Source organism: Marmota marmota, unplaced genomic scaffold (genome assembly GCF_001458135.2).
Source record: "Marmota marmota marmota unplaced genomic scaffold, marMar, whole genome shotgun sequence".
Lineage (NCBI taxonomy): Eukaryota > Metazoa > Chordata > Mammalia > Rodentia > Sciuridae > Marmota > Marmota marmota.
This window is the reverse complement of record NW_026000016.1, coordinates 23,972,030-23,996,230: the sequence shown is the minus strand read 5'-3', so window position 1 is coordinate 23,996,230 and position 24,201 is coordinate 23,972,030. Positions and strand designations below refer to the sequence as shown.

The window sequence follows — 24,201 nt, the reverse complement described above, 5'->3', positions numbered from 1 at the left end:
AAGGAAGGAAGGAAGGAAGGAAGGAAGGAAGGAAGGAAGGAAGGATGGATTTGGCTAAAGGTGAAAAGAAATGAGTTAAGTTTTAGACTTTGATGTAAAGACTAATTGAGCTTATTTTTGAGCCTGGTAGCCAGAATGGGTGGTGGTGGAAGTGGTATTGCAATACCAATGACATCCAAGCAGTTACAAATGGGTCTGGAACAGTCTGATAAAGTTAGGTGGTTCCCTTGTTTAAATGTCACTGAGAAGTGGTTATGTTTACTATGTTCTGTTTCTTCACCGGTGGGACTCTAATTTTATCATTCATATAATTGTCTAGTCCAAATATCCATTATTTTGACAGAATTAAATAATTAATAATGCAACTACTTCTGATTCTTTGGGAAGGAGGCAATGGGCACGAGGTATTTCTATTAGATGGACAGTATTAGGTCAAAGTGATATGCAACATTTACTATTTCTGACTAGCTTAACATCTTCCAGGAATAAACTCTGAGTTATAGTAATGGTTTGGAGCAATAAAAAAATTTGCTTCTAAATTGACTTAACTACTTTAGAAATATTTAACTCAAAGCCTTTTTTTCAGGGCTGGGGCTGTAGCTCAGTGGCAGAACGCCTGCCTAGCATACGTGAGGCTCTGGGTTCAATCCTTAGAACCACATAAAAATAAACAAATAAAAAATAAAGGTATTCTGTCCATCTACGACTACGAAAAACAAAAAACAAACCCCCAAAAGCCCACCTTATTTATTTCATGTACCTTAATGAAAAAAAAAATCATCCTATTAAAGATGAAGTGGAAAACAAGAATATACCTTCACAAGTACGATGTCTTTATACAAATTTATTCACATGGAGTTTATATGATTTTGCTTGAATTTTGTGGGGAATGGGGAAATTCATTTTTTTTTTTTTTTTGGTACCAGGGATTGAACTCAGGAGCACTCAACCACTGAGCCACATCCCCAATCCTATTTTGTATTTTATATAGAGACAGGGTCTCACTGAGTTGCTTAGCCCTTCACCATTGCTGAGGCTGGTTTTGAACTCACAATTCTCCTATCTCAGCCTCCCAACCTGCTGGGATTACAGGTGTGCACCAACATAACCAGCTGGGAAATTCATTTTTTGGACAAAATTAAGAAAAACCGTTAGAAGAAACTAGGCACTGGAATCACATAAGATTAAATCTCATGGTTCTCTTTTTTTCTATCCCTTAAAAAAATAAAACACCAGCCAGGCATACTGGCATATATCTGTAAACCCAGCTATTAAGGAGACAAAGGCAAGAGTATTATAAGTTTGAGGCCAGTCTAGGCAACTGAGAGAGACCCTCAGCAACTTAGCAAGATTCTATCTCAAAACAAAAAACAAAAAGGACTGGGGATGTAGCTTAGCAGTAGAGTGCCTCTGGGTTCAATCCCCAGTAACACAACAAAGCAAAAACAATAACAAAAAAACTCCTTAGGAATGATACATGAGAGATCTTTCTTGATCTGCTGCTACTTGCTTCATTAATCTCAGTCTACACAAAACTCCTCCACCAAGCTGCCCAAATGCTAAGCCATATTTTCTTTCACCCAAGGGCCACTCCTAACTACCTTTGCTTAAACAGTTCTTTATCCCGTACTTCATTTAAGATTTAGTTTTCTTACTTTCCTCAGCTGTCCAGTTTCTAGAGAATTAATTCTATGAGCACTCACTATTAAACAATTATGGTTTATCACATATACTTAGTCTGTCTAAAGCAAAAGTACAATAGGCACTTATTTTATGATGCTAAATGAAGGGGGACTTTCATATATAGCCACCAGGAAAAAAGTTAATAAAGCACCCTTTTGATATTGTTGCCTTCCTTTTCAGATACCTTGTAAACAACTAAGTGAAAACAGAACTCCTTAGAACAGAATTCCAAGGCCATGATTTGATCCCACTTCTCAGTTTTATTTCCCACTTTTTGACATTATTGATTCTACTCTTTTTTGGAGTGGGAGAAAATAAGAGATGTTCCTTCTCTTCCTAGAACGTTTTCTTTTTTTCTCTACCTATGTGATATACTGTCAGGCTTTAATGAGGTACTACCACCTATGAAGCTCCTTTTGTTTTTCATAATACTTCATATGTATTTAGTATGATGCTTACTTCATTGCATTTTATTTCCCTTTCTAAACTTATATCCCCTTTACTGGGGTTCTTATGCTAGGATGTATGAGGAAGAGTCTAGGGATATACTCAGGGGTCTTTGAACACTTAAATGGGAAAAAGACAAATCTCTATTTTCATTTAACACCCTGAAATTCACCATTTTCTTCAATCTTAATGAGGGCAATTAACAAAATAGTGTTAGTATATTATATTAGGTAGCAGAGGGAGTACTAGGTAGCATATTAGGTAATATGATAAATTAGTAATATTATGTGGTTCTTTTTTTATAATATTTATTTTTTTAGAAGTAGTTGGACACAATACCTTTATTTTGTTTATTTATTTTTATGTGGTGCTGAGGATCGAACCCAGGGCCTTGCATGTGGCTAGATGATCGCTCTACTGCTGAGCCACAATCCCAGCCCCTATGTGGTTCTTATCATTAAAGAAAACTCAAATACTTTCATATAATAGTTACAAATATTTACAATATTATTTTCATATAATATTATAGTTATATATATTTATGATATTATTTATGCCCATCACTAATTTAAAATTCTGGCAGTTTTTAGATCTGCTGCTCTTATTGTGTTATTATATTGCTTCTTTCTCTACATAATGATAACTATCTTTCAGCATAATTGGGTTTCCTAAGAAATCAGAGTCTGTAGGCTTGCTGGACTGCCAAAGGGGTATATGGTAACAACAAAAAAACCCAAACCAAACCAACAAACAAAAAAATCCCCCCCCTCCCAATTCCTGCTTCATATTAAAGAATGTACCTTACCTCCCATCATTCATTGCATATCACAGGTATAAGAATTGCCGTATGCTCTCGAATTTGATTCTTTTAAAAATTATTTCCCTTATGGCTTTTATCCAGTTTTTCAACATAGGAGTGATCCCAAAACTTAATCCTGAGCTAATATCATATTTTAATTCTAAACTTTAAAATGAGTTTATTTACTTCATGATTTTAGAAGAACAGTTCCTAAATCAAGTATAGCTCCTCAATCATGTACTTCTCTGATTACTCAGTAAATGTTCAGGTTAAAGAAAAGAAAATCTGTATGTCACCTGGTTATAAACAAAGATAAATCTGATATTTATTTATTTATTTATTTTTAAGTACCGGGGGATTGACTCCAGTGGTGCTTTACTACAAAGCTACATTCCCAACCCATTTTGTTTTGAGACAGGGTCCTGGCTAACTCACCAAGGCTAGTTTTAAACCTATTATCCTCCTTCTACCTTAGCCTCTCCATTTTGTACAGGAGTACAGGTGTGCACACTGTGCTTGGCTGTAGATCTAATGTTAGCCTGAACTCAGAATTTTAAATTCAGTATCCAATATTTTCATATATACCACTGGGAAAAGGTTTTACACAACAAGATCCATGAATTCTGCAAGATAACGAAGGATTTTAAAAGGCAAAGCAGTAATTAAGTCTTTTCTAACTTATAACAGAACGGACACTGTATTAATCTATAAAAAGTACTGCTAACACACAAATTAGCAGATATTCTCAGTTTCCTGAAAACAGGAGATATTAGCACCTCAGAGTTATTCAGGGAATTAAATTAAATAATGCATACAGATTTACCTATCACTAGTACCTAACACTCAACAATTTAAAGAATATTAATTTACACATTATCTAAACAACACAGGAAGAGGTAAGAAGTAATAAATATGATAAAAAATGCACTTGGAAAAGAATATTACCTATACCTGCACACTTTAAAATAGGTAACCAATGAGTTATATTCAAAATTATCTTCTTTTATAATCTAACCATTCATACTGGAATACATACCGGATCAACTTGCCATATGATAACTGTTGTATCTTTTGATCCTGTTGCTAGTTTAGTGCCATCATTAGAGAATTTACAGAACCATACTTCATTACAATGCTCCGTAAGTATCTGCTGAGTATAACAGGGGAACTGTCTCCTAAAACAAAGAAGTCCACACACAATCATTATTTCAAAACATTTCTGGAGATCACATCATAAACTTTAGAAATATAATATGAATGCACTTGCACATCTTAAGAATCAAGTTTACACTGGCACGTTAAAATACAGAAACCTTTTAGTCAAGGAAACCTTAGTGGGAGTCAGTAATCTAAATCTGCTTCAACTTAAAATTTAGTTCTTCCCACCTCTTTTGATAATTATTTGATCTGATTTAAGTCAGTTCATAAAAGCAACAATAAGGGATCATGTAACTTGAATGGCATTAGCTGTTGTTCCAGAAAAGGAATAACATAACATCTTCAACTATAAAATCCCAGTTAAACTTAATTAGAAAAGCAACTTGGTATCATGAAAAGAGAACAGGCATGACAAAGAGTTTGGGTCCCTTCTTAGTCACAAGCTTTAATATCTTTAGCAAGTCATGTAACTCCTTCCTCTGAGCCTCAGTTCTCTCATTTATGAAAGGAGATTAATATCCATCTGACAAGGTTCTTAGGATTCTTTTAAGAATTAGAAAAAACACCTAAAATTCCTGGAATACATTGGATACTAAAGTGAGATAAATGGTATTATTTTTGGAGGAGCACAGAAGTACAATATATGCAGGGGCTGCCATAGTTTAAATAAAACATTAAGAATGGGGAAGGAATCTGACATATGCTCAAAACTAGCTCAGCCACTTACTGGCTATGATTCTTTAATTTTTATTTAATTTCTCATCCCAATTTTCCAACAATAAAGATAATGGTGCCTGCCTTTCAGAATTCCTTATATAAAGAGGATATAAGAGGATGAGATAATGAATATAAAGCATGGAGATCGAGTCTGATACTTAGCTAGTACTTCATAAACGGCAGCTATTATTATATGGTAAGAGCAAAGAATTCCTGACTTATGATTAAGTCTAACAAGTTAAAAAGGCAAAGTTTAAGAATGACTATTCCCATTAACTACTCACTTTAAAAAATCATTTCATCCTTTTTCAATCTGCCCATTAGCAATGTCCAATAGAACTTTCTGTGACAGTGAAAATGCTATATACTTGTGCTGCCCAACAAAGTTACATATAGATATTAAACAACTTGAAATATGGGTAGTAACTTCAAAGAACTTAATTTGAATTATTTTACACTTAAAGTTAAATGGTCACATACAATTAGTGGCTACTGTTTGGATAGCATAACTCCCTATATAATCTATAAACCTGAAATGTTCCAAAATCTGAAACTTTTTGAACATTAACATGACAACACAAGTGGAAACTTCCATCCCTGACCTCAATATTGTACAGAATTACCTTTAGGATAGATATATGAAAAATTCAAATCCAAAACACTCTTGGGTCCCAAGTATTTTGGATAAGGGACATTCAAACTACATTATAAATTCTCTGTATTATTAAAAAATTACTTAAATATTAGTATCTAAAATTTTAAGTTTATCTTAAAAAATGTTCTTCCCTATTTTTTCTCCAACTACTAAATCATTTAGAGGCCTCACATGGTGATATGCACTTAGAATCCCAGAATTTAGGAGGAGGTTGAGGCTGGAGGATTGCCTGAATCCACAAGTTTGAGCCTGGCAACATAGCAAGACCCTATCTCAAAATAAACAACAAACTCCCACAAAACACACACACATATTTAAAAAATATATTTATTTATGTTGATATATTTAGACAATTCATCAACCTGATAGGTAATAAATATATTTTAAAATATATTACTATTCTTTACCTGGCACATATGACAATGGCAATCTGCCTCAATGGCTGCCTATTTGGAAGCTGATTTAACCTTTCAGATTAACTACAAATTGCTTCAATATTAAATGAACTATTATTCTACTCTAACCTTAATCAATATTAAGTGAACTATTATTCTACTCTAACCTGAATTATAAGCAATACAAGCTGGCATTATTAAGCACATACTAGGTGCCAAACACTGTGTATGACGCTCTACATACAACATTTCTAGTTCTCAAAACTACCTTGTAAGAGAAATTCTATCATCCTGGTTTTTGTGAGGCTCAAAGAAGCAAAAAGTTCAGCAGATACCATAAAAATGATAAAGAAGTGAAACAGTTTTTTTTGGGGGGGGGGCCACAATTGGGGATTGAACTCAGGGGTGCTTTACCACTGAGCTATATACCAGGTCCTTTTTATTTTGAGATGGTCTCACCAAATTGCTGAGGCTGGTCTTGAACTTGTGATCCTCCAGCCTCAGCCACCCGAGTTGCTGTGATTACAGGTATGCACTACCATATTTGACCTGAAATAGGGTTTGAACCTATGGCAAGGCCAGTTTTCTTTGCATTTGTTACTTTCAAATAATATTTTTCAGACTGGATAAAATTCCAATCAAGTAATTCAAATGGCTTAAACTGATCATGAGTAAAAAGTATCTGAATCAGGGTAGTAAAATATCTTTAAGGAAGGACTGATTCATAATCAAAATTATAGGCACAAGTCATCTAATCTGACAATCAGTTATACCTGAGTATCACTAAAGTGGCATTTAAATCATCATTATTATCATTATTTAAACAATCTTTTAAAAAGACTAATAACAGCCCAATTTACTACAAGCCTATTTTTAGGTATATACAAGTGATAGTTAATATTCTGTTGCTATCAAATATACTTAAGATGATGTTAAAAGCAGTACCTTCTGATATAAGACTGATTAAAATGCATTTTAACCAAATGAATCTTCAAAATGTACCTATATTTTATAACAATCCTTTACTAAAAAATTAATACTTATAAAAACTACCTATAGACATCCTTCCATTGGTTGTTGGTAAAAAAAAAAAAAATCCACAGAATTATTTTTTTAAGTAAATGACTGTTTACTGGTCAAATTCAGCCTCAAGTATGTATATACTAACAATGTGAAGAACAGAAATTATATGCAATATCTAAAGAAAACTTTTTAATGTTGATCAGGATTTTTAAAAACATCCTAACTTAGTTATTCATAATCAATTCTTTATACACCAGAGAGAAGAGACAAAAGCTGGGGTTAGGTTTCAGTACTAAAATTTAACTTCAGAAAATAGTTTTCTAATTTCAATGCTAAAATCTAGTTTCTAGAAGAAAGTAAAGCAGATAAATATTATCAGCTCTTCTTTTGAAGATCTCTAACTGAATACTAAGAATTAAATCAAATTCAGGTTCTATTTTCCTAGTTCAGCAATGAAGGGTATAATTCATTCTCAAGACTGCAGATACTGACTTAATGCCTTAGGTCACCCCCTTAGCATCTTGAAAAATTGAACTTGAGTGAACAGTTCAGGTTGACTCCTGCGTTTCAGGTATGGGGAAACTGGGTAGATCCTCACAGAGAATTCAAGAAAGAAGTTCGATTTTGAAAATGCTGTGCTTAAAATACTTGAGCAACAAATATTTGTTATTATAAATTGTTGTATTAGGTCTAAAACTTAGGAGGATTCTGTAGCTCTAGTTTATTTCTATGAGTCACTGGATCCACACAAGTATAACTTAAGTAATAGAGAAAGATGAGAAAAGAAACAACTCTGGAATACACACTAACTAAAGGGAGAGGTAAAGAGGAGGAACCTGAGGAGGAGTCAGGAGTACAACCAAGAGTCTGGAATATGAATCAAAGAAGAAAAAGGTTCAAAGCAAAATGGTCAAATGCTATAGAAAGCTCAAGATACAGCTTAGAAGTATCCAATGAATTTGATAAAGAGGTTGTTTTACATCAACATCAGCATCTGTTCTGATGTTGTGTTAGCTGCGTTACAGAAATCTGGAGTGAAGAAAAAGTAAAGAAGTGAACTCTGTAAATGCACAGTTGGGCAATGATTTCAAGACTTTAGCTCTGAAGGAGGGAGATATGGTGGTAGTAACTATGAGGAGCAAAAAGTTTTTGTTTGTTTTAAGATTACAAAAAAAGACTGTCCAGGGGCTGTAGCTTAGTGGTGGAGCACTTGCCTAGCATGTGTGAGGCACTGGGTTCAATTCTCAGCACTGCATATAAATAAATAAGTCCATCAACAACTAAAAAAAAAGAGACTGTCCTACCAATGTTTTTTTCTTTCTTTCTTTTTTTCCATTTTAGATGGACACAATACTTCATTTATTTTTTTAGTACCAGGGATTGAACTCAGGGGCACTCAATCACTGAGCCACATCTCCAGCCCTATTTTGCATTTTATTAGAGACAGGGTCTCACTGAGTTGCTTAGCACCTCACAGTTGCTGAGGCTGGCTTTGAACTCACAATTCTCCTATCTCAGCCTCCCAAGTGGCTGGGATTACAGGCATGCATCACCAAGCCCCGCTACCAATGGTTATTTCTGAAGAACAACTCTTTCAGTTCTATGTAAAACCTTGGAATGCTTTCTACATTGGATTATGAGAACCTGACCCAATTTGGAAGACAGAAAAAAATTAAGGTAAGTATTCACTATCATTTAGTTTCACAGGTACTGATAGAAAAATTAAAGCAATTGGGAAAAATGCATACCACATTCCCATACATTTCAGTCTCCAAACAGGAAGGTGAGCTCTTAACCTTCTGATGCCTCTAGTTATCACAGCAATACATTTATGAACCACGAAAATGATGTGAGGCCACAACCGCTTTCATTTTATGTTGTTCTCAAAACCCTTAAAAGAACTATGAAACATGAAACTATAGCTTTTTAATCAATTATCTTCTTATTTTTCAATTTAAATGGAAAGATTTAAAAATTCTCAAACAAGTCAAAGAATAATATTTAAAAAGAGTGAAAAGGATCTCTAGTCACTTTGTTAGAATACTTAAGAGATGTACCAAGTAATAATCTAATACTTTGAGATGACTAATACTTCTAATTTAAGACCAACAGTTCAGATAATTTTATTTTTTAAATTTTAAGTGGGGAGACTAGGGTCAAAATGACATCCCCAACTGGGTTGTGGGGCTTAGGTTTAGCTTAATGGGAGAGTCCTTACCTAGCATTCATGAGGTCTTGGGTTTCACCCCTATACCAATCACCCTCCAAAAACAGTAGTTTATGCTTATCTAAAATATTATTTTATACAAAAGTACAGATGTATTTTATGTTTATTCAGAAGTTCTTTGTTTATTCAAAGCTGTCACACATGCCTTTTTTTTTTAAAATTAGTTTTGGAGATTGAAACTCAGGGTTACTCTACCAGTGAGCTACCCCTCCAACCCTCTTCATTTAAAATTTTTAACACAAGGTCTGTATTGTCCAGGCTGGCCTTAAACTTGCCATCCTCCTGCCTCAGCCTCTGGAGTAGTCAGAATTACCTGTGTTTGCTACCACATGTGGCACATGAACACCTTTGTCCTTTTTAGTCATGCTACTTTCTCTAGGTCTTTGATTGAGCTTTACTAAAAGCAATGTAGCATGTGTACTACAGCTGTTCCCCTTTCTGTCTGGTTTCATCAGAACCAAAGTAATTTCCTTCCTAGTTTGATAGACTACCAATTTGTTTTTCAGTATTTTAAAATTAAAGCTCTGCTTTAATTTTGGAGATCATTATTAAAATACAAGGAGACTTTTATCAAAATACTCCTGATGTTGGAAGACAAGCCTGCATTCTTATAAATTTGGTTATATATGTAGGTAAGTATAATACCAAAATGCACACTAGAAAGTTAATAACCATTATTCTAATTATTTTGAGAATATCTCTTGTCTAAACAGAACTTTATAGCCAGAAAATAATGGGCCAAAGTTAAACTATGTTAGATACAGAAAATGACTAACCAAACCCAAAGAAAAGAAAGAGGAGAAAAAATTGGCTTTCCAATTTCTGATCTTGAATATAGTTTACTATATAGGCATGTACAAATTTTTCTTAATTTTCAATTTTAGTAGTTTTAGCTTTACTTATGAACAAATGCTAAATCAGACAATTTGTTATATAGCTACAGGGTAAAATTCTAAAAAAGAATACGTTCTATTGAAAAGTTCAAAACTGTGTTTGTAAAAATGTTAGCATTTTCCAGAATATAGGAAGTTTTTCTCTTACCTACTACAAACATGATCTATAAGTAGAGACACAGAATCTAGATTATTATCAAGTTTGGTATTGTGATATAGGCACCGATCCCTTTGTAGTTCCACCGCCTGCCGCAGAAGAGTCTGTAAACGCCGTGGGGGAAGCATCACTGATGGTGGTAAATAGGCTTTAATAAAAGATATTTTAAAAAAGAGAAATAAAAATAATAATAAACCGTAAACTTTAATTTAGACATTTACTCATCATCTGCTGTACTTGTCCCTATCTCAATAATATTGTGTTTCTTAAACAGACAAGTTCTAGAGGGTGTGATATAATGTGAATTCTAAGAATATTTATCAAAAGTTACAGTGATGATGCCACTAGATGGGCATACACTTGGGTAGGAGGGCTTTATTTTGTAGGTGAATCTTCTGAAAACCCCCAACAAAAACAAAGAAAAGTATAAGATGATCAAAAGAAAATCTAATGATCATTGTGTATTAGTGGGAAGTCAGTCATATAAAAACACTCCAATTAGCAAGTCAAACTGCAGGAACAGGTTAAGTTCTAGTTCCCATCAAATGGCTCCTAATGCCAAGGATACTGTGGTAATTCAGATAATAACTGGTAATACTTTTTTTCCCCCCTTTTTGGTACTGGGGATTGAACCTGGTGGTGGTGCTTTATATTCTTATCCCTTTTTATTTCGAGAAAGGGTTTCCTGGATTGCCCCACTAACTTCAAACACAGTCCTCCCGTCTCAGCCACTGGGATTACAGGCATGCAACACCAAGCCCAGCTGAGGTGTTTTGAAATCAATAACAACCTATTCCTTCAATACCTATTCCTTTCCAAACTCATGGTTTTCTGATTCTCAGGATTTCTACCCCTACTTCAACATAAAAACTACATAATAATACATAATAATTTAAGCAAAGAGAAGGTCTTTTACACAAAGATATGGCAAAAATGAAGTGCCTACTACAAAGTTATGTAACACAGTGGGGTAAGAATAAAACAATGTACCTAAAAAAATTCCCGACCTCAGTATTGAAATCAACAAAACTTGAAAATGCTTGTGGCTTAAGGCTGTGGTTTACATACTTTTCTCTAACCATAGTACTTTTCCTCCAAAGAAACTTAAGAAAAGCATCACTATATAATACAAATAAAAGGAAAACTGTTCTGGGACAAGCACCCTCTCACTGACTCCTGAGGTTAGATACGATAATTTGAAAATCTTTGGTTTAAAGGACTTCTCAATGGATTCTCATCATCTTCTATAAGCACTCAAAAAAAGTATGTCTAGATATAGATCTTCCTAATTGATCTATAATATCTATTTCTAATCTTAGAGAAAACAAAAAAGCAGCGAATATTAAGATTCTTACTCTGGAGTTTGTCCAACAGTTTGGATCGGGAAGCTGTCCCTTTGCCTTCCCATTCTGCTTTTGCACGTAGGTCTTCTGCATGACTACACATCAGATACCTAAAAATCAAAAGAGAAAGCAACAAACATCAAACCCTTTTCTTTGGAATATAATTTAAAAATACTGACTATATTTTGGTTATCCAGTTTTTACTAATACATATCAAGAATGAATTTCTACAGTGGACCTAACTCATTCATATAATCTGGAATCTATATATAATTACTAAAATGTAATGCAATAATTACAGCTAAATATACAATACTACTGTTATCCATTAGATTTTACTCTTATAAATTATGTATATGTAGCTCTCATTGTGTGCCAGGCTCTATTCTGAGCCCTTGACACGTTTCACTGAATGTTCAAAACAATCCTGTATGAAATAAGCACCATTATTATTCTACTTCTATAAATGAAGTAATCTACGTACAAAACTAGCCTGGGGGGAGGTTGGGTAAAGAGACAAACTGTAATGTAGAAACCTAGGCATTCTCATGGCAGGCCTTACTTTTAACCACTGCTAACTTCATGGCTTCTGAACAATAAACCAAAACATTAACTACAACAAAAAAAACCCTTAAATGATATTTACACTAATTAAACAAAAAACAACATACCTTCAAGAGTTTATAACAAATAATCACTTAAGAAATGGTATAAATAGACAACATCCTTGTCATCCTGTGAAAGGCACTGAAACCCTAGAGCACAAAATCTGGGATTTTTTGACTCACTCTATGTACAAAGTGGCATAACCACTGAAGTTCATGGATTCTGGAGAATACATAAGAGTCCCCTGCTGTGTGGCTCTAACTTGGTTCTGGCTCTTCTAAGAATGGAATTTAAGAATAAAAGCAGTGAAGGCACTTGATTCAAACATGGAAATTAGACCTGGCAACTAACTCTCTTGCTGTTTTGTCTGGTATTCTGCCAAACAAATCTGACTTGTAAAAAGGTTATTCCACAGGGCTGTTAGGATTAAGATGAAGTATATGAAATACTTGCTGTATTACCTGCTGTATGGGCAAAGCTCAATAAATGATAGGTATCAGAAACCTCTCAGTTAATATGAGCATTGTCACTTCCTTTACTTTCTGTATTCCTCCCCCACCCTGATAATGGAAATTGAACCCAGGGATGTTCTACCACTCAACTACATCCCAGCTCTTCTAAATTTTTATTTTGAGACAGGGTCTTGCTAAATTGTCAAGGCTGGCCTAGAATTTGTGACCTTCTTGCCTTAGCCTCTTGAGTAACTGGGATTACAAACACGAGCCACGATGCCAGGCGTGCCCCCTTCTCAACTGCAAAACACTTATCTCACTTAAGAGTACAAATAATTTAATGGCTTCTTACCCAACAGAATTATCTGTTCTCTTGCTATATAGTATATAACAGTGACTCAGATGATGAAAAGATCTTACTTTAAACAAAACAAAAAAAAGTGCGAATAATTGTACAAAAAAAAAAAAAAGCCCAAAACAAAACAAAAAAACACCCAATCAGAAGTTTTATAAGTGAAAATTTTGTTTCTAAAATAACTTTCTGGGCTAATTTACTATCCACTATCAGTAATTGTATGGGGTGGGGGTGGGGTGAGGTGAGAGCTGGCTGGGGTTGTAGCTCAGTGGTAGAGAGCTTACCTAGCATGTGAGAGGCACTGGGTTCAATCATCAGCACCACATTTAAAAAAAAAATTATATATATATATATATACACACATACATACATACACACACACATATATGCACACACACACATATATAATTTTTTAAAAAATTTTTTAGTTATACATGGACACAATATCTTTATTTTGTTTATTTATTTTTACGTGGTTCTGAGGATTTGAACCCAGTGCCTCACATGTGAGAGGCAAGCTCTCTGACACTGAGCCACAACCCCAGCCCTATATAATTTTTTAAAGGTATAAAAAAATAAGTAACATTAAAAAAAAATTGCATGGGAAAATCACAAACTTTTTAAACTTTGCAAAAGTGACCTGTGGTTGCTTCTGTGCCCTTTGGAAAACATAAATTAAACCTGAGGTTTTAAATGAATGTCTGTTTATGTAAAGTCACATAGTATAAATGAAAAGACAAAAAGAAATCAAGAATTCTGATCCCAGTTCCACATCTTGTCATCCCTTGGTCAAAAATTCAGGGAATAAACTTGACACTGATGTCTACTTTAGAATAAAAGCTAAATACTAAATTATAAATTCTGTTATCAGAGCAGACAAAATAAATCCATCATGTGAATGATATTTAGGTGACAAAGATATCAGATACCTTATAAAAAAGATAATCAGAACAAAGTAATTTGTCAACCACAATACCAAAATATCTAGCAGAATTTTATTGTTTCAAGACTTATGACTTTGGAATAAGTCAAACCAGGTTTTGAGAATTGGCTCTTTGATTTATTAGTTTTATTTTGGGTTGATACTTCTTTAAGACTTGGCTTTCTTATTTGTAAAATAACGATCTGCTTCCTTGGCCCATTTTTTGGTCCAAAAATTTGTTATGTATTAGATATTCTCTAGATGCTGGGGCCAGACAGCATAGTGAAATATGCTATAAAGAAAAATATTCCCAGCTAATTGGGAGAATGAGGCAGGAGGATCACAAACTGGAGGGCAGACTCAGCAACTTAGCAAGACCAAAGGGTTGGGGCTGGAGCTGTGGCTCAGTAGTAGCACACTTGCCTGGCATGCATGAGGCCCTGGGTTCAATTCTTAGCACCACATATAAATAAATAAAATAAATGAATAAAGGTTACCAACTTAAAAAAATATATATATGTATATATAAAATACAAAGGACTAGAGGTACAGGCTCAGTGACAGAATGCCCCTGGGTTCAATCCCTAATATTGCAAAACAACAACAAACAGTGGACAGTTGCAAGAGAGGACATTTGGGCTGGGACCTGAGGAACTAGTAGCCAAAGCTTAGGAGAAATGCATTTAAGACAGAGGGACAGGCTGTGCAAATGACTTAAGGTTTGGCAAGTTAAGGAAAATAATTAGTGTCACTAGAAAGTAATGAATAAAGAAAAAGCAAGAAAGGATGGGGGTGTGGATTCTGTGTGCTTAAATAGAGATTCTGGGTTTCATTTTAAATGTTCCAGAAAGCTAGGGAAAGGTTTTAACCAAGGGAGCAAAATGGCTTAATTTATGTTTTATTATGTATTTTTCTGGCTGCTATGTGAAATATGTATGGTTAAGGGCTTAAGGAATTCAATAAGGTAGGAAGTTACTATAATATTTTAAGAGACTTGAATCTTAAGGATTAACCAGGATAGAAATTGTGGAGCTGAAGAGAAATGGACATATTTGGAATGTTTTTGAAATTAGGCCATATGTGTCAAAGTTAAGAGACAAAGAAAAAGCAAAGATAAGGCTTAAGTTTTTTGTTTGAGCAACTGGGTCTTCCATTTACTAGAGGCAACATGAACTAGGTCTGTAGGGGCATGGGTGGAAAGTAAAACTGCAATCAAGAATTCTGTTTTGAATATATAACTTTGAGATACATATTAAAATCCAAGTGGAGACTGTTAAGTAGGCTATTAAGAGTTCAGATGACAGGGTATATTTAAGAGCCGTTAGCATTTAGATGGAACATGAAAGCATATTATAGAAAGATTACTTTTTCTAAGTTTATAGAACAAGAAAAGAAGAGGGACCCAGAACCAAGACTTTGGGTATTCTAACATTTAAAGGATTATCCAGGCATGGTGGTATACACCTGTAATACTAGAGGCTTAGGAGGCTGAGGCTGGAGGATTGCAAGTTCAAAGCCAGCCTCAGCAACTTAGCAAGACCCTGTCTCAAAATAAAAAGTAAAAAAAAAAAAGGGCTGGGGATGTAGCTCAGAGGTAGGATGATCCTGGGTTCAATACCAAAAAATGTTGTATGCACTTCATTGTTTACTGTGATCCAAGCCACAGAGTTTGTAAAAATTTTGAAATAGCATTTCACAGGCATTACTTATTGCTTTTATTCTTTCACCCATTTATATATCTTCCTTTCTAGGATGATAAAAATAGGTTGTACACACATCAATGAATTTATCCACCAAATTTCCAGATGTTCACATGAAAAAATGTTACTACTTTGGCCAATGGTAACTTTTGTAAAAATAGCCTCTTCATCAACCTGGAGTCTTAAACTCAGCTTCCTTACCCACTAAGAACATGAATGCGTTCTGTATTGTATTTCAGTGGCGTCAATTCACAGCGTAGAACTTGAAGTGCCTCCAGGACCTTGCCATCCTCCAGGTATTCCAGGTACTTCTGCTGCAGCAGCAAAAACTTCATCCTCTGACATGACAGAAAGCAGCAGTCAGGGGAAAAAAGTTGATGGAAGTTTCAGAAAATGTTTGTGCCTAAACAGAACAGTAGAAACCATTCTACTATGCCCTTTGAAAGTATTTTTATAAAGCTTCAAGATGACTCAAAATATGTAGCTTAATAGAGTCATAGTAGATTAAATCTGATTTTGCTCAATTTTACATCTTAGGAAAATTGCCTTGACTCTTAAACCAGACAAGACCATTAGTGACCAAGGCTTCATCAACGCAGGAAAAAAATGAATTCTATCCTACATGTTCCTCCAGAATTTTATTTCTTGTATTAAAATTTTTAACTATTCCAAGAATTCCAAATTTGCTTTTTAAAAATGTCTGACTTTTATAATAAGGTACTGAAGGGTTTTATGCAACAAGCTTCGAAAACACTGGAGAGAAACCAATTAACAGAAGAATGATTTAAAAGCCATGATGTGGTAAGCTAAAGGTGTAGCTTAGTGTAGAGCACTTGCCTAGTATGCCTGAAGCCCTCAGTTTGATTCCTCATACCACGAAAACAAAAATTATTAACACAACAACAAAAAACCCAAAACAATGTAAAAGATGAATTAAGCAGTTCAGAAAGTAAGAAACAATATCTAACAAATGAACTAGAGGTTGATATATGAAATACTGAGCTTCCTATGACTAAAGCAGGCAAGTACAAAAGCTCATTCTTACTCTCTTTGTAGGCAGCTATAAAAGGATGCCTACCTTGAACTTAAAGGTTTTAAAAAATGTTCAATATTTAATCACTTTTTTTTTTTTAGCTTGCTGTGAGGCACTTTCACATTTAGTTTTTTTCTGAAATGTGTTTTAGTTTTAACACCCTCCCCCCAGAACCAATCATGTCTTTTTTTTTTTTTGGGGGGGGGTTGTTTACTTGTGATTGAACTCAGTGGCGATTTATCACACTGAGTTACACCCCTAGCCCTTTTTATTTTTAGACAGGGTCTGGCTAAGTTAGTTAGGGCCTCCCTAAGTTGCTGAGGCTGGTCTCGAACTTGCAATCCTCTTACACTCAGTCTTCCAAGTCACTGAGATTACAGTCATGTACCACCATGCCCAGCTATTTTTTTTGTTTTAATTTCTTTTAATGTTATTTTATCATTTAATGTTTTACTTGAAAGTGATTATCATCACAATTTTAGCAGCTTTTAACTAGAGAGGAAAAATATTTGTGAATATCATATCTGTGAATTCCACATTAAAACTTCTTTTAAACTTCATAATTAGAGACTACTGCTAGGAGGGACCCTTTCATCATATTTGTTACTTGTGATACTTGAGCAAGCCAATCAATGTAAGTAGAAAAGTCAGAAAGTAGACAATGTTCATTGTTTAGAGACTCCAAAGGGTATAGTTCTAAAGATCTTAAGTCCATTTAAAATAAAAACCTAAGTTAGAGTTTTTTTTCTTAAGATGTTTACTTCAAACTCATTTTTAAAAAAATGCTGTCACAAAATAGTATAGAGAAATTACCATATATTTACAGAATTAAGAGTATAATAAATTGGTTTTATGAGATTTTCTATTAAAAAGTATTTAAAGGCATAAACTATAAGCTTATAAAATTGTTTTAGAGAAAGCAAACAAAAATAAAACCTTTTATATATGTTAGGTAAACATTTAAATACATCCTTCATAAGACAAGTTGCTTATGTTTGATAATGATCTAATCTTACATCTATAGTTAAAGTACAGAAAAAATTTCAAACTGAGACAAGATCCTATAGCCCCAGGAAAATTACACATAAAATTTACACATAAAGATAGATTAATGAATCTGACTAATTACCAAGGTGCCTTGAAAAGTATGATGCTGTACATGTACTCTGAACTTAACCTTTATATGTTAAACAAAAAATACTCTGAAGTTCATCAGGTGAGGAAAAACAAAAAACTAGACAAAAAACAAAAACAAAAAACAATAAAAAAGGATTTTATATTTGAAGTTATTGTGGATATCCTCACCATTTTATCTTCTGGAAAAAAAAATTCAACTTTTTATAAATGAAGAGCTCATATATTTCCATATATCAATACAATGTCAAAAGTTTAGTGTATTTCTGATTTAAACATGAGAACCATATCTATTTGCAAAATTTTTTCATTCAAATGTCATGTGGAACTGGCCAGATAGATTGAATTTCTTCACTAAATTTTCTTAGTAACAGAATTTGAGGGGACTTCTTTCTTTCTTTTAATTCAGGACAAATCCTTCCCCCTTTCCAATGTGTGTAGGGGAAGTACTCCAAATGCTATTTCCCCCTTACTTTCCCACTAAGAGCTTGACTGAACATGTTATTTTCATTCTATGGGGCAGAAGAGAAGCAAACGGCAGACTAAAACTTTGACAGAAGCTGACATAAACACCTATTTCTGTATGTACAGGGAATGCTATAAAAGTAGTAGTGCAAGAGCATTTCTGAGTCATTTTTCCAGATTAGATAAAGAATACCCTCAAATAGACATCAGATTTTGGTACTATGCAATTGACATGTTGCTAGCAAAATATAGCTGGAGATCTGATTGAAAGAGGAAATGATTTTTCTCTTAAAAATCAGTTCAACTTAAGCATTTGATACATGATAAGCATGGGGAGCAAATCTGTATTTTATCTCCCCAAACTTAAAGCATAAAAACATAAGTATAATCAAGAAAATAAGGGAGCTGGAGTTGTGGCTCAGTGGTAGAGCTGGCATTTGTGAGGCACTGGGTTCACTCCTCAGCACCACACAAAAATAAGTAAAATAAAGATATTGTGTCCATCTACAACAAAAAATTATTTAAAAAACAAGAAAGTAAAGACCTTTTAGTTCAAAAATAATATTAATTATTTACTTAATTAAAATGAGGTAAAATAAAAGCTTGCTTAGATGAAGACAGGACCCTACTAACTTATAAACTTTATTTTTAAGATCACTAGCTTCTTGAAGAATAAAAGAACAAATGAGAAAAAGAGGGTTAAATAAGTCTTTTTTATATCTTTTCTAACTTCAAATTAGACCTCTTAAGAGATTATTTCTGTTCTTAAATGATTTTTCAACACCTTTGGGCCTGGCAATATTTCCTTCTCTTAACATCTAATAAAATCCAGAAATTGATAAATGACTAGGATATAGATTGACAGCTTCACATTGCAAATTCTGCTGTTGCCTCATACATTTCATACCCCATGCTTGGACTCTTCATTCTTTTCTCTCCTACTGTCAGAATGAATTTTAATGTGGAAGAACAGCTCAGGAAATTATATACAAAAAGTCAAGTTATGGAGGGCAGTTTCCTAAATTTGTAATGGTCCTAATTCTGGGATAAAGTTCTAAGCAAGTTATATCAATTAAATCATGACTCTGAGGAAATGAGAAATGAATTATATTTAAGTCATGGCTCTTAAAACTCCTCTTTTTTGACTTTAAATTATACTAGTTAATTTTTGTACGTCAAGTCAACATTTAAACATTTTTGTTAGACATATTCCTGTTATATTAAAAAATTTAAAAAATCAACCTTTTTAAATATACAGAATTTTTCTGTTATTGGTCTCAAATATCCATTCAAATTCCTCAGACATGGCTATGCATATTTGAATCCAAACTAAAAACTTGATTCATAACGTCAGCTTCCAGAAAATCCGGAGCAACTTCTGCTATTCCTAGTATATCACATGACTGAAAACCATTTAAAAATGAGGATGAGGTGAATAGTTTGGGTCAATAAAAACATTCAGGTTTAAAAAATAAAGTGCAAACTTGGTCTAGACTGTCATCAAATGTGTCTGAGTATACAATTAAAATAATTATATTAAAAAATCCAAATAGTTATCTTCTAAGGTATTATTACAAATTTAAGCTTACATTAGATTATCTTCTGGAGATGAGGTGGGGGAGAGGAGTGTGAATACAATTAGAAGGGTGAAGAGCAACTTCAAAAACTGCTGAATTGAATTTTTAAAAGCAATTGATTCATCAATGCCGAAAGTGAGATAAAAGTTGGAACCCCTTTCTTTGTATAAATACCTAAACAGTTTGATGGTGTGAGGCTCAGCCAGAGATTTAATCTTCATCTTTTATTAGATCCTAGAATGTTCTACAGACTGAACAGGCTGTAAAAAGAAAGGATTCCTCCTTATTATCTACAACTATCTTTCCTCAGTTTACATGTTGCTTCTAATGAAGGTTTCTAATGAGAGTCATAATCTAAATCCAATATAGAAGTCTCAAATTACTATAAACAAATTTAAAAAAAAACAGGAAGTGAGTCCATTAAAATTTTAACTACTAAATTACAAGTATAATTTGGGTAAGGAAAACAACCTCTAAGAAATCATATACACTTATTTTTAAAACAGTCCACAGGCAAGTTCTTTATGGATCATCAAGTAAGTAGTGCTAACTTGCCCAATGGGAAGGGAACCCCAAATCTTATTTTGGCCCTTTTACTGTTTGAGTTTAGCTTATTCAGTTAGAACCAAAAATGTATGAAAAACTGCTCAATTAAAATATCATTAAGTTTTAAATCACAAAAACACTGGTTGGGAAAACTAATTTGGTTACTAAAAAAACTGTAATCCTTTTGAATATAGATATTTAACTATTTTAACTTCTATTTTTAAATATTATTGCAGAATTGATTATTCCCTAAGTTATAAATCATCTGACTTGATAGGTGGTTTAAATTTTTTAATCTTTGGGTATTTTGCAAGAATAGAATGTACTGATCAATTTAAATGAATCCATGTTTGTTCATATGTGTTTGCATCTTTAATTCACCTGAAGCCTATTTTCTAGGATCATATTATTGTAAAGAATGATATTAAGAATTTGAAAACTCTTTTGTAATAAGGTTTTTGAAAAAGGAAAACAACAACAACAAAAAAAACAACCCATCAGGTTCTATTAAGTTTATAGAAAAAGGTTAATGTTTGACCCAATTAAAAAAAAAAAAAACACCCAAGTGTTAACAGTCATTTACTAATATTTAACAAACAGCTGGTTTCCCTACTTCACTTCCTATTCCCCTTATTTCCCTCCCCCACCGGACAGGAAACTGCTTTTGACAACAAATGAATCAGCTAGAAGTTAAAAAGCCAGCAGCCACCAGCTAGCAGCTGATTCTTCAGGGTTTCTAATCACCAGTACTTAGAAAAAACTTCTTCCCTCCTCTCTCTCACCAACATCTACTAAAGAATTAAAGCCCATTAGTATAAAAAATTTGTTAAAATTTATGGAAGAGGCGAACAGGGTAAACTACTAAATTGATCTTGTCAGGGAAATAAGGCCAGTAAGCAAGGCCCAATGGTCAAATCTGCATACAAACCCTCTCCCAGAGTGATACATATTATATAAACTTTGACACTGTCAATTCACATCACTCAGAATGGAAGGACAGAAAATGGTGAGTACACCAATGGTGTTGATTTAAATTAACTATAATTCCCAAAAATTAAAAAAAAAAAAAAAAAGACAGTACCAGCTTTATAAGGCTGTTATGGATATATACACTCCCAAACACATTTTCTCTTTAACCAGCACATTCAATATTTTGAGTAGTTATAAACTTATACATTATCCTTAACTCTATAAATGTAAAATTCCTACTAATAGCACTGAAAGCATGAAGGTCTTTCAATATAATTTTTGTAAACCTTAACTAATAAACTAGGTTCAAATGACACATTTATTCATACTTAAAACATCATAGTCAACTCATCCTATTTACAAATTTAATTATATGAAATTTAATTACTTTCAAGCCTTATCTTTTATAAGAGGCAGATGCCTAGAGTTATCAATAACCTACTAAAATAAGCATAAATGTGAAACTAAGAACAAAAGTGTATTTACCACAATTATTCCCAACAACGTTTGAGAGATTTCAAGTGCGCCTCTTACCACAATAGCATGAGGAGAATGCACTAAAGGCTTTAGTTCATTCAGGTCATTTTCTGCCTGCAAAAATTGGTATAAAAGAAAAACAGAAATGTCATAAAATGTACATCAAATATGTAATTTTAGCAGCAGTCACACAGCTCTATATGCCCTACTTTACCTTATCCCAGTCTCCTTCCATGACATGATTTCGGAATTTGGTAGCAGAAGGATGTTCTAAACGACATCCTGACTCTTGCATGAGGAGATCAACAGTCTGGCTGCAGGAGAGATACAGTGTAAAAAAGACCTGACCAACTTCAGGGTTTTACTCTTCCAAATAAGCTAATGTCTATGAAAACAGTTGCAAAGTTTTTAAGCTAACCTCACCGTGAAGGGGAGAAAAAAAAAAAAAAAGGTTTGATGTGCTTGGTTGAACAAACTTGATTTTAAAACTGCAACCTACATTTATTTCTAGTAAAGTTAAAAATCTTGAAGCCAGAATTAAGTTCTTTCTACTTTTGCTATTTAATGTAATATATCAGAATTTTAATGAAGTATATAAACTTTCTAAAAATGTATTCTAACCAACTGGTCAAATAAATGAAGCAAAACAAACCAACAAAATCCCAGGAGCGAGATACTACAGATGGTTCTACATTTTGAAAGATAAAATCTTTAGTACCATACAGGTAATAGATGACCTGTCAGGCAGAGTCTTCCGCCCAGATATTATGTTCACACAGAAATTCTACTAGGTCAATCTCTAAAATTAAAATAAATCCAGCATCAAAAAACATTTCCTTTCTCTCTATACTAAAAATAGCAAATTTACTATGGTGTAGGTTCCAAACAGTCACGAGTTATTTCCTCCTGCTGCTGTCAGCTTGCTTCTTGTCTCAGTAATATGTTCTGTTAGCATTTACAAAATCTGTTTTCATACTAATCCTTTTCCTTGGGGAATAAAGTGAAATCTTCCTACAATATAGTTCTCTTTGAGAGCTTAAAAGATTTATCAAATGTAATTTCTCCTATCACATACTTTGAAATCTAAGAACTCCATTTATCCGTCTTATACATTTTGTTTCAATGCAATGCTTTCTTCAGTTCTACTTATTTTTCAACCCAATAGTGCAATGATCTGCCTGAGAATCAAAATACTTGAATCATTTTCAGAAAGTGTGGTCCTTCTCCCAACTCGCCAACAAATCCATAAGTACAAAACTACATATTGGCTAACCTAAGAGTTTATTTTAATCTATGCTTTGAAGCTAGGAAACTGTTGCATGGTTTCCCCCTTCATATCATTCCGATTCTGGCTCCTCCATTAGGCTTCAGGGCACTCCCACCAATCCTACCTTCCACCCTCTTAATTTTTCTTTGTGTGTATACAGAATGGTGGGATTTGGTAAAACCTCTTGTCTATCTTCATCCTGTGTTAGTTACACAAGGCCCCTTAAACTGTATTTGGAAACAAATAATTCACCAGTTCAGATGTTCCTTTTTCAGAGGCAATCATCTTGATTTTTACACTGGGATTTCAGCCTAGTGCTAGGCCTCTTGTACACACACATATGGGCCTTTAAATGACATCAACACAATATCTTACTTCATTATTCCCATCAGATTTATTCAACTTCTTTCCAAATTATTCCAGCCCCCCAGTTTCCATAAACACTTGTAGGTGATTGTCTTTCCTGATTGGTAGTTTGCCTGGGTTGTTGTCATGGTTGGGGGTGGGGAGGTGTCCCACAAAGATGCCTCTGAGATATACTTGAAAAACAAATCCTCCAAGGTTCATTATTTCCACCAGCTCTAATCCACCCCTCCCCCAACACATACAGAGACACACTCCCGCATCTGTCTTTATTGACAGACAATTAAGCTCTGAAGGTGCGTGGGGAGGGATCATTATTTGGTTGCTACTACCGCTCCCCAACCCCTCAACTGCCCGGCTAGTCCCACAATTTGTCAGACTGACTGATATTCCCCGATTTCCCTTCAGTTCTGCTCCTCCTCCCCGGGTGGGCCTGTCTGGGCCGTGTCCTCCTCTGTACTGGGCTCTGCGTGTCCAGCGGCATTCTCTTTGAGCAAGCTCTTTCCAGCCTTCCTCTCCCACTCCCCCCCTCCCCTGTGGCCTCAGTCCCTCGGTCTGTCCATCATCAGCTGCCGGCAAGAGATACTTACTTGAGCCCTAAGCCATTCAAGTGCTGTCCTATTAGCCTAATGACATCCTCATCTGACTGGGAGAGCCGCTTCTTCTTCTTGAGGCTGCTGCCCAGTTCTGGGGTGGCCAGGGAAGAGGAGGCGGCGGTGGTGGCGGAGGCAGCTGCGACGGTGGCGGAGGCTGCGGCGGCCGCCCCGCCGGGAACCCCGTTATTGACATTCAGGCTGTTGCTATTGTTGCTGGCGGCGGAGGGGGCGGAAGGCAGGAG

At 34.4% G+C, this 24,201-nt stretch overlaps 1 protein-coding gene across 2 annotated transcripts in view; it reads right to left on the bottom strand.

The window, feature by feature from the left end:
• Wdr26 (WD repeat domain 26) overlaps window positions 1-24,195 on the bottom strand; it is a 43,210-nt gene extending 19,015 nt beyond the window's left edge. The window contains exons 1-7 of one of the 2 annotated variants that reach the window (XM_015483597.2): window positions 23,954-24,195; window positions 21,948-22,047; window positions 21,743-21,847; window positions 15,734-15,870; window positions 11,510-11,607; window positions 10,146-10,302; window positions 3,966-4,104 (exon numbers count right to left, since the gene is read on the bottom strand). In XM_015483597.2, coding sequence (XP_015339083.1) covers window positions 3,966-4,104; window positions 10,146-10,302; window positions 11,510-11,607; window positions 15,734-15,870; window positions 21,743-21,847; window positions 21,948-22,028 — 717 coding nt within the window. In that variant the 5' untranslated portion in view covers window positions 22,029-22,047; window positions 23,954-24,195. The remainder of the gene's footprint in view (window positions 1-3,965; window positions 4,105-10,145; window positions 10,303-11,509; window positions 11,608-15,733; window positions 15,871-21,742; window positions 21,848-21,947; window positions 22,048-23,953) is intronic. The other variant, XM_015483598.2, reaches the window with a different exon arrangement.
• Between the last annotated feature and the right edge of the window lie 6 nt (window positions 24,196-24,201).